This window comes from Micropterus salmoides, unplaced genomic scaffold (genome assembly GCF_014851395.1).
Source record: "Micropterus salmoides isolate LMB-PRFRI ecotype aquatic unplaced genomic scaffold, ASM1485139v1 Ms_hic_scaffold_5, whole genome shotgun sequence".
In the NCBI taxonomy this organism is placed as follows: domain Eukaryota; kingdom Metazoa; phylum Chordata; class Actinopteri; order Centrarchiformes; family Centrarchidae; genus Micropterus; species Micropterus salmoides.
In genome coordinates this window covers 26,403,302-26,413,488 of record NW_024044237.1, presented here as the reverse complement: position 1 = coordinate 26,413,488, position 10,187 = coordinate 26,403,302, and the positions used below count along the sequence as shown (strand labels likewise).

General features: G+C 39.5%; 1 protein-coding gene across 1 annotated transcript; it reads left to right on the top strand.

Annotated features, from left to right (window-relative positions):
- The first annotated feature begins 4,134 nt into the window (after positions 1-4,134).
- Positions 4,135-7,505, top strand: LOC119889098 (signal-regulatory protein beta-2-like). The gene is made up of 6 exons (XM_038699959.1): positions 4,135-4,177; positions 4,288-4,611; positions 4,691-5,047; positions 5,133-5,249; positions 5,627-5,688; positions 6,426-7,505. The coding sequence occupies exons 1-6, from the start codon at positions 4,135-4,137 to the stop codon at positions 6,540-6,542; spliced, it is 1,020 nt and encodes a 339-aa protein (XP_038555887.1). The 3' UTR covers positions 6,543-7,505.
- Positions 7,506-10,187: the final 2,682 nt, after the last annotated feature.

Here is a 10,187-nt window from a genome sequence, read left to right as displayed (position 1 = left end):
ATAAAGAAAATAAAACAAACTGAAGGCAGATCGATGTCGCGGCACTTCAGGTGTGTAGCTTCAGGCGAACAAAAGGGCCTGTTTGTTTCGCTGGCCAAGTCTGGGCGTTGCCTGGCGAGGCACGCCACACGTGCCGAAGCGTCCAGAGGGCCGAGCAGGGTGGAAGAGCCAACAGCGAAGAGAAGAGAGCGAAGAGAAGAGAGCGAAGCGAGGTCGCGTGTCGCTCTTTTGTTGCCTGGGGCGTGGTTCCCCAGGGGGTGTCTCAGGTTTCCCATGGGACTGCCTTTCTAAACTTAATGTCTAAAAGAAAAGAAATCTATTTGCACGTATTATAATCAAATATTTTACACAATTGAACCTCAATGGTTGAACGGTTGTACTGTTCTAGGCATTTGGTAACAGGAAACAATTGTCACATTATTGGTCAGGATATTTATACATTTAATGGCATTTCCGACGAGGGCATGTAATACTTATTTCGTCCACTTGGGGGAGCTCAGGTTACAGAGGAAAGCTTGGATTAAATCAAAGATCGTCTCTCCTTAGGAACCGGGGAATTTGTTGATTCATCCTTAAATTCAAGCTGGCGATTAAGAGTATAGTAAAACATTTCTTTGTCATCATTTCTAAAGAAATTTTGTAGGAAAGTATTATGAACAAGCCTTGATTACATCAGATGAAGGAGTGTCTTGCTGAAAATAAAAACACTGCACAAGTAACTTCTTTTCAGCACTAATATCAACAACAGATAGCAACAACAGTTAACATAACTACTCAAATAGAGGCAAACGTAATCAGGTAACTAAAGATTTAATTAAATGCTTTGAGTCTTTGGAGACTGCAGTCCTTTGTCATCCAAAGTTCAGTGTCTGGACCATGTCACACTTGGGTGAGACAGGGGTTTTCCTTTTTGATGTGGTAATAAAACAAAGAATAAGGTCAGTTGCCACGGAAACGTGTGGGGGGGGCCAGTTTTGATAGGCTGTTCAGAGAGATGCCAATGGCTGGTTCATATCTCTTTGTCAGTTCAACAGTCAGGCCCCGCGTTATCAGCTTCGGAATCAAAAAGGTGCCAGTTTTATGGTCGGGCTAGCACTTAGAGAAAGCAACTTTGACCCCTCCCCTTCTTCTCTGGGGAGGAGAAAGGAATTTAGGGTAGCTCCAAATTTATTCAATGTAAAATGCACAAATCCACACCGTTCACTACAAATCCTATCTTATCTCAGGTTAGGAAATCCTAAATACTCCAACATCGGTTATCAACTTATGTCTGTTACCTAGCAACCGATGCCACTTTTCTCATCTCGCTGAGCTAAACTGCTTTTAATCGCTGTTTTTTTGTAGTTTTTTTTTAATGAAACATACCCATAAAATGGAGCAGAAACAACAAATATCATTGAACTTCAAGTCAGATGACTTAGAGGTGTTGGTAACCTGCGTCGAGAAATCCAAATACACATAATGCTTCACTGGGGAGATTAAAGAGAGAGAGTGGGCTACAATAGCAGACACAGTCTCCGCTGCATATCTGGCACCCAACAGAGCGCTCAAAAAGAAAGTATAGTCCATTTGCAGTGATATGAAGACACAAGCAACTGTAGTGTCCAAAGAGCAGATGAAACGTAAGAAAAATATGCTAATAATCATAATAAAGGCTGCGGGCTAACGTCATCATGTTTTTCATGTATTTCTTGAATTTAACAATCTCCTCTTATCAAAGACTTGCATTAGGATCCTTTTGTTACAAAAAGCCTTTACATTATGTTATAGAATGAGACATTATCTGGCATTACATCGCTTACAGCCTTTCTACTAACGAGGGTTTTGTCATCAGAAACATCGGTAGAATCAAGTAAGTTCCGCTTGTTGACATTTTGTTGATTTTGTAAAAGCAATTAAAGAGCAGCCATGTGGATTAAACGAGTTAGCAAACACTACCTGGTAGCCTAAAAGTTAGGACAGCTCAACAGTTCTCCTAAAGTTAGGATAGGATCTGAGGAAGTTTCTGTAATACGGCCCCAGGGCTGCTAGTGAGCCTTTGGCACAGCAATACTTCTGTCTGTAGAATCCTCCATTGCACTGGAAATAGGTGGTGTTTAGGCAGAGGTCTAGTAGTTTACAGATCTGGTCCAGACTGAGGCTAGTTCTGTTGCTCTGGGTGTTGTCTTTTAGCAGTTGTGTCCTTACGGTTTCTACTGCCTCCATGGTGGGGATGCATGTGAACAAGGCAGTCACATCAAATGAGACCATGGTTTTAGGCCTGTATTTTATTGCATGTACTGGATGTTTTTATTTCGTGGTTGCAGTGTTTTTAAAATCTTTTTTTTTTTTTATGGAAAAAAAGAGCTTGACATAATGGCGTTGTGTGTGCATTGTGAGATAACTACTCATATAAAATGGGTATCTCAAATCAAGTGATCTTATTGGTTCATAGTAGTATAAAGTGCGTATACAATGGCTATGACGTCAAATTCCTTTGCACAGATCAGTATCACTGCGTGACAAATGGGTTGGAGTTATAATCTGATCTTTGTGGGGGTCTCACGCCCCATTTACACCTGGTATTAAAAAGCGATATGATATAGATTTGGAGATAAATAAATAATGAGAGAGAGACAGAGAAAAAATATTGCTTATTACGTGATTCAACATTTTCCTCTCTCTTACACATGAAATAGCCATCAAAGACAAAGAAGAGACGCAGTTCCGCTCTTTATGGTAGGTATAGGCCTAATATTAAAGTGTTATTATTTACGCACTGCTGGCCGGCACCAAGCATATTATCATCTAAGTTACCAAAGTCTATTTACTGACCCTAGACAGTATTTTAGTGGCTGCACAATAAACGGCAACGTGCGAATAAATATAAATAGCCTAAATAGTTCTAATAAATCTAGCCTTTTAATGTATGTTGCTTAGCAACCATCATAGCCCACCGGCAGCCTGGTGGAACTACTTTTTGTATTTGTGTCTGTTAGCCTACTTTCTTTTAGCCAGACGTGGTAACCGCTTTATAAAACCACAGAAGGTGGTTTCAGTCTTTAGAATGATCAGTTCACACTGCCCAGACAAACTTTTGTCTGTCCCCTGTCCGGCCCGGTGACAAATAAATTTGAATAAATAACAAAACAGACAAAGGAGTATATTAACACTCTGTTGCTAAAGTAAAATCTGTCTGGCACAATATGGTATCCAGTTCCTCTTACTCTATACCAGGCTGCCGGGCAGGACAGGTTTTTAAAAAGAAAGAAAGAAAAAGAGTTCATCTGGTAATGTGGCCTCGCACATAATGGGGGAGCACCTGCTTTTGTAGCCTGTGATGTTTTTGATGGCCTGCCACATATCTTTGGTGTTGTTGGTGTTCTCTCTCCAGTCTCTGCTGATGTCTCAGATTTTCCTCCTTGATGCCAGCTTTCACTCTCGCTCTGGTGGTGCTATAAGCTTCTTTATCACTCAACCGAAAGCAGCTTTTTTGTCTCTGGATCTCACCTCTCCATTCATCCAGGCATTCTGGTTAGGGAATGATTTTATCGTTTTAGTGATCAACACATTATCAACACATTTGCTCAACAGCATATCCTCACTCTGCTGGTCCAGGAAAGATGATGCAGAGCTCTTCAGAGTACTTTACTCGCATATGATTATTGGCAAGTTGGTACTTAGCATTAATAAATTAGAGACCAAGGCAGACTGTTTTTCTTGCACAAGGATTTCATGAATGAAAACAACCCACAAAACTGAATCTGCTGTAAATGGAATTAATATTTGGTCTTTGCTAGTGCTAAACTATATACTGTATATAACAGTAGCCTATACTATGAAATTATTATTTTTTATTTAATGTAAGAATATTATACAAATACACTCATATATATATATACACTCCTCCAGGTTGTGGATTGGTGTTGGGGGGTGCTTTTTTTCTTTGTCCAAACAATCTCAACATTGGCTATGAAGGATGAAAGAGAGGTAATATGCACAAAGACCAGGATGACAACAATGTGGCAGGAAGTGCTCTTTGCATATTCTGTGAAAACCAATGAGATGCATCTAATGGTCTGATGTGTCACGACCATCCCACCTCCTTCACTCACTGAAATACCTTCAAGTTTCTTAACTAGAGACATTGGCAAGATGATCCTGTTATGGGTTACGCTGCTTCTTCTTCATCAAGGATGTAAGTGCTATTTTATTATTAAGAATGTACATGCCCACTGCATCTTCTTGCATCATAACATTTACATGTACACTGTTATTTTATATATTGCATGTTTTAATTTTATTCAGATACGTTGGTTCCAGTGACCACCGTTCAAGTTGGTGAATCTGCGACCTTCACTTGTGTTTTTCCTGTTGAAGAGTTGAGCAATATAGTGCACAAGTGGTACAAGCAGCGTGCTGGGGATACTCTGAAATTAATTATGACAGTGTGGAAAAAAAACCCTCAGTATACAACTGAATTTTCTGAATCAAAATTTACGGTAAACACTGATAAGAATTCTAGCTATCTGACCATTCTGAGGATAATTCAAGAGGATGAGGGAATGTATCACTGTGCAATAACAGATTGGACTGTTCCTGAATGGAGTGGAACATATCTGTTAGTAAAAGGTAATAGTGTGATCTACTTTTACAAAGTGTTAAACTGTCATTAAGCATATTACATTTTTAACAGTTTGGTATCACACAGGAAACACTCAGAGGACATCAAACTATACGGTCATTCAAGGGCCGACAGTATCTGATCCAGACCGTCCAGGAGACTCGATGACTCTCCAGTGTTCAGTCCTCTCTGACTCTGACAATAAGACGTGTCCAGGAGATCACAGTGTGTACTGGTTCAGAGCCGGATCAGATCATTCTCATCCAGACATCATCTACACTGATGGAAATGGACATGATAAATGTGACAAGAGATCTGACTCTCAGAAAAGCTGCATTTATCACTTCTCTAAGAACGTCAGCTCCTCTGATGCTGGGACTTACTACTGTGCTGTGGCCACATGTGGAGAGATATTATTCGGAGATGGAACTAAAGTGGAAAATGGTATGACTTGGTGTTCAATGATGGAAGTAATTCTCAAAATATGTTATAACAGTATGATTGATAAGTGTCTTTGTTGGTTTTCTAGTGCAAACACCACATTCAATATTCATTGCAATGGCGATATTAATTGTCTGCTTGGTCATTTCTGTTGCTGGAAATGTTGTCCTCATCTGCAAACGAAAAGTACACAAACAATATGAAGGTGAGTGCTGGGAACAAGAAAAATAATTGCAAAAATGAAAATTCTCTTGTCACCTTGACATGTAAGATTAAATGTGTTTATGCATTTTATGTACAAGATCGGATAAATCTTTACAATACACGTTCCAGAGTAAAATGATCAGACTTTTTGAATATAATTAATGAGCTGATTAATAATAGTATACATTCTAAAGAAAAACAGTCTCCTTAGTGTTTGTTGTTCTTTTGTGTACCTCATTAAACTCCGCCTCTACATTTTATCTGAATAATTGATTAATTTCCACTCTTTGAATTTGTAGTTTATACCAGTGTACTCTTACTGAAAAGTCATATTAAGTGCATTTCTCTACCAATATTTATTATCATGTTCATCTTTAGGAATGGAAAGTGCTGTTTCAGAAGCACAACATGACAACTCATGCCAACCAGCACATGACACTGTAAGTGATAATACTAAATTAATTTTATTATAATTCCGTTAAATACTTTGAACCATGTATTTGTGTAAGTATAATCAGGTGCATCTCAAAAAAATAAATGTGATGGAATTGTTTTTCTATAATTTAATTTAAAAAGTGAAACTTTCATGTATTCTAGATTTATTACACACTAAAGTGAAATATTTCAGACCTCATGGAAATGGAATTTTAGAATAAATCATTTATAATACAGAAATGTTGTTATGCACCGAGTACATGGTCAGGGCTCCGTTTGGGCTACGGATTTCTGCATCAATGCAGCGTGGCAAGGAGGCAATCAGCCCAGGTTACTGTTGGGTCTGGTGTCTCTCATTTTCCTCTTGAGAATACCACATAGATTCTCTAGGGGGTTCAGGTCAGGCAAGTTGGCTGGCCAATCACTGTTATACCATGGTCAGCAAACCAGTTAGTAGTCGTTTTGGCACTGTGGGCAGGTACCAATTCCTGCTGGAAAAGGAAATCAGCATCTCTATTAAGCTTGTCAGCAGGTGGAAGCATAAAGTGCTCTAAAATCTCCTGGTAGACGGCTGCAGGCTGCATTCACTCTGGGCTAGATAAACACCCTAACCCTACCCCTAACCCTATATGAGTGTGTGTGTGTGTGTGTGTGTGTGTGTGTGTGTGCGTGCGTGCGTGTGCGTGCGTGTATATATGTAACATATATATATATATATAACGATAATTTTATTTTTGCACAGACTGAAACTGACGACCAACTGAAATATGCTGCGCTGAATTTCTCAGAGAAAAACACAAGAGGAAGAAAGAGGAGAGAGTTTGCTGAGGACAGTGTGTACTCTCAAGTTAAATGTTGATAATGTTTATAATGTTAAGCATTTAATCTGAACTAGATTATGCGCTTGCATCAAGTCCTATAAACTTTTTTGCATTTCTCACATATAATTACATCTCAGGTTTTTCATTGTATAACGCAAAATGTACTTTTTTGACAAATGTCATCTTAATCGGAAATTATTTGTAAATTGCTGCTATGAAAAATTCCTAAATGAAACAGCTCAAATGCTTTAAATGTTTTAAACACATCCAACTTAATTTCATTGTAGGGTATCTATAGATTAGTCCCCTGATGTCTGTTCAAAAGACAGCGCTTAACAAACCAGATACAAAAGCACTTTCTCCTCAAAAACATGAACCAGATTTAATGCTTATATAAAAATTAAGTTACTTTCTTTTTACTGTCTATTGTTAATGATACTTGTAATGAACCTGCATGCATCCTCTGTTCCTAATGTTGTAACTCTAATAGAGTACTCCATCAGTTGTGTAACGCTTCATGAGAGAAAAAACACAGCTGCATTGTCTGTTAAACCTGCATTTAAATGATTATTTTCTCATTAAATGGCTTTCATGTAATGAAAAATGAAATGGATGCATGGATGCAATGATAAACCTATAAAAATGTTCACCCAAATAGCTAGCTGTGTAAAACATTGTAGCCTCTTTTAGGTAGTTGTTTGGGCAACTCGTTCTCTCTCCCAAGTCGTCACATATAGGGACACATGGTCAAGACACATTGGCGTCAATTTGTAAAGTACTGGGAAGCCCCTTTGTTCTATAGTTCTATAGTTAGTTCAAGCCCTGTAGTGTCATTTATGAACTCTTAAAGGCGGTGAAGGATATCAATAACTCAAATGTCCAAGTAAGGAGGTGGTTGGGGTGGAAGGGTTGGCCAGACAACAGACTTTTGAAAGTCTAACTGGAGATTGCATATTTACTATTGCCATAAGCGTCAGAAGCAAAAGAAATGTGGGTGGGTCAGCAGCAGGTCAACAATGTGCAGGATATATACAATAGGAGATTGACTTTGTTCTATCATTTATTATCTTATATCATTCTATATTGGGTTTCAATGTTGCTCATCAGTGAGGATAACCATCCAGTAGCACCTGCGTTTTAATATCAATGCATAGCACTGGTACAGCAACTAGCTTCTTTTATTAACCAATATTCAAAGAGCTGCTAACACTGATTGACTGATCTTAACATTACTGTAGCTAGCCTAGCAAAAACATCAGATAACTCTTAGCGTTATAACAATATAGTGTAACTGTTGTTCAATGCTGCAACAAAGACTTCACGATGCCTTTAAAAGCAACAGGCAAACAAACGATGAACATTCACTTAAATACCAGCTTGTTTAGTAGGGGTGTGCATCTTCACTGATCTCACGATTCGATTCGATTACGATTCCTCGATGCATCACATGCATCACCTCAAGGGTGGGAATTTCTAGGTACCTCATTAAGATTATGAGGCTACAATGTGATTGTAAAACGAATAGGATACAGATGTATTTTTCTCACTGCAAAGTGTTTGTAACAATCCAAAGTAGTAGGTAGTAATGAAATGCAGCTATTTAATGTTACTTCATATAAATGTCGCAAGCATTGCATAGCATTATTACAGCGTTATTACTGACCTCTGCTGTTGCTATTTTTATTTATGAGGCTGCTGTTATTAGTATAGAGTCAGATACGTGTTGAACTATGCACTTTACAATGCTCAAGCCAAACCATGGTCACTCTTGTATAGTGTAGTAATATGTTTGTTTCTTGTCTTTTAAAGAGGTGGTATTATGCTTTATGGCTTTTTCCCTCTCCTTTATTGAGTTATATCTCTTTTTTGTGCATGTAACAGGTTTGCAATGTGAAAAAGCCCAACGTCCAGCCCAAAGGGAGTTTCCTTCTCCCAGCACTGCTCGGAACCGCTTGAAAACAGCTCGTTTGTAGTCCAGCCCTTCACTTCCTTTACTTGTGACGTCACAATGAAAACGCGTCATAAAGCTTGCCAAGCGGCTAGCGGGGTGAGGTACGCCCTCAAACCAAGCTAGTCTGAGCGGAGGCCCTTTGACTCGACTCGCTTTTGTTTGGTTTTCCATTGTAGAAATGTTGTACCTGTACCTGCTTCCAGGTACTTTTTTCATATTACCTCACCTGCGTCGAGGTTCCAAGCGAGCTGAGGGATACTAAAATGTAACATGAAAACACGACAGACTGCTGATTGGTCAGAGAGAATATTCGATTCGAGTTTTCGTATGGAAGTTTTGAGGTGAGAAATCAGGTGTGTAGATTTAGAATACTGACAATTTTACGAGTGATGGCGGAAAAAAAATGTGCATGAATATTATATAGTGTTGAGGAGCTCTGCAAGTGGAGCCTGTGCCAACGGGAAGGAGCGTGTGAGGCCGGCCAGCCGCCCACTCACAGAGCCCTCTGCTCCTGCAGTCACACAGACCGCTGCAGCAACAACGGCAGAGGAAAACATAGCTGGAAGGTTTTCATACCGCTTACCTGTCTTTACATTCTGAGGAATGTTGAAACGTTTTAACCATAGACTGTATATATATTTTAACTTAAAAAAGAGAAAGCTGTGTGGATCGCTGGTGTGTGTGTCGCATTGAACATTACGTTGCGGCAGTTGTGTGTGTGGCGTCGCTTTGACAACAAGCTACGTACTATCTCTGGGTACTACCTGCAATGGAAAACGGAGCAGGGCCGAGTAGAGTCAAGTCTATCGATTTGCTCTATGGTAGCATTTTTCAGCATGGCAGCATAGATCGTCAGAACACTGGCAACAGTTCAACGGTTAGTCCTAATGGTAAGGATGTTGTGTGGTTGCGGACTTGTGAGTAAATTATACCATCTGCTAGGTTATGGTCGCAGTCTGAAGCAGCTTTGATTTGGATCACACTATCTTGTTTCTTACGACCCGCACTTCTCTACTTCTGATTGGCTAGTAGTCATTACCTGGGAACTGCGCATGTGCAACTCCCAACACAGATTTTGTACAAGTAAGATGCATCACTCTGTAGCTCAAAAGCAGAGCGTACACCAAATAGGATGAAAAGAGGAGCTGCAGCAATGTGCAGTATGAGAAAAATATGGTGTTTTTTGAAAATTAAACCAAGTAAACCTGTTCTGGTACAACCCCTAATTAAGATTTTGAACCTGAAAATGATTGATACCATTGTATTGTATTGTAATCTTGTATTGAGCACCACGAAACAGCATTTCGTTCATTTGTGTATATGTATATGTGTATATGTGGATGAATGTAAATGCTCCGTATTTGTATAGCACCTTTCTAGTCTTTTGACCACTCAAAGCGCTTTTACACTACATCTGTATTCACCAGTCAAACACATTCATACACTGAGCCTAAGTGCTCAAACACATTCATACACCAGGGGCAACTCGGGGTTCAGTATCTTGGGACACTTCGACATGCAGCCTGGGGGAGCCGTGGATTGAACCCCTTCTGATTAACGGCCAACCCGCTCTATCTCCTGAGCCACAGCCGCCGGCTGAATGACCAAGTTTACAGCAGCCAAATAACATCCTGCTCAGCTTCCAGACCGCAGTCTGAAGAGAAGATGTTTGCTAGCGCTAATTGCCTTCCTAGTAGTTGGAAAACAACAGACAAACTTTAACAAACGGACA

Excerpts from the sequence above, each read along its gene's own strand:
- LOC119889098 (XM_038699959.1), top strand. The coding sequence starts at position 4,135 with ATGATCCTGTTATGGGTTACGCTGCTTCTTCTTCATCAAGGAT. Across the intron at positions 4,178-4,287 it reads GCTTCTTCTTCATCAAGGAT|ATACGTTGGTTCCAGTGACC; the intron begins GTAAGTGCTATT and ends AATTTTATTCAG. Across the intron at positions 5,048-5,132 it reads TGGAACTAAAGTGGAAAATG|TGCAAACACCACATTCAATA; the intron begins GTATGACTTGGT and ends TTGGTTTTCTAG.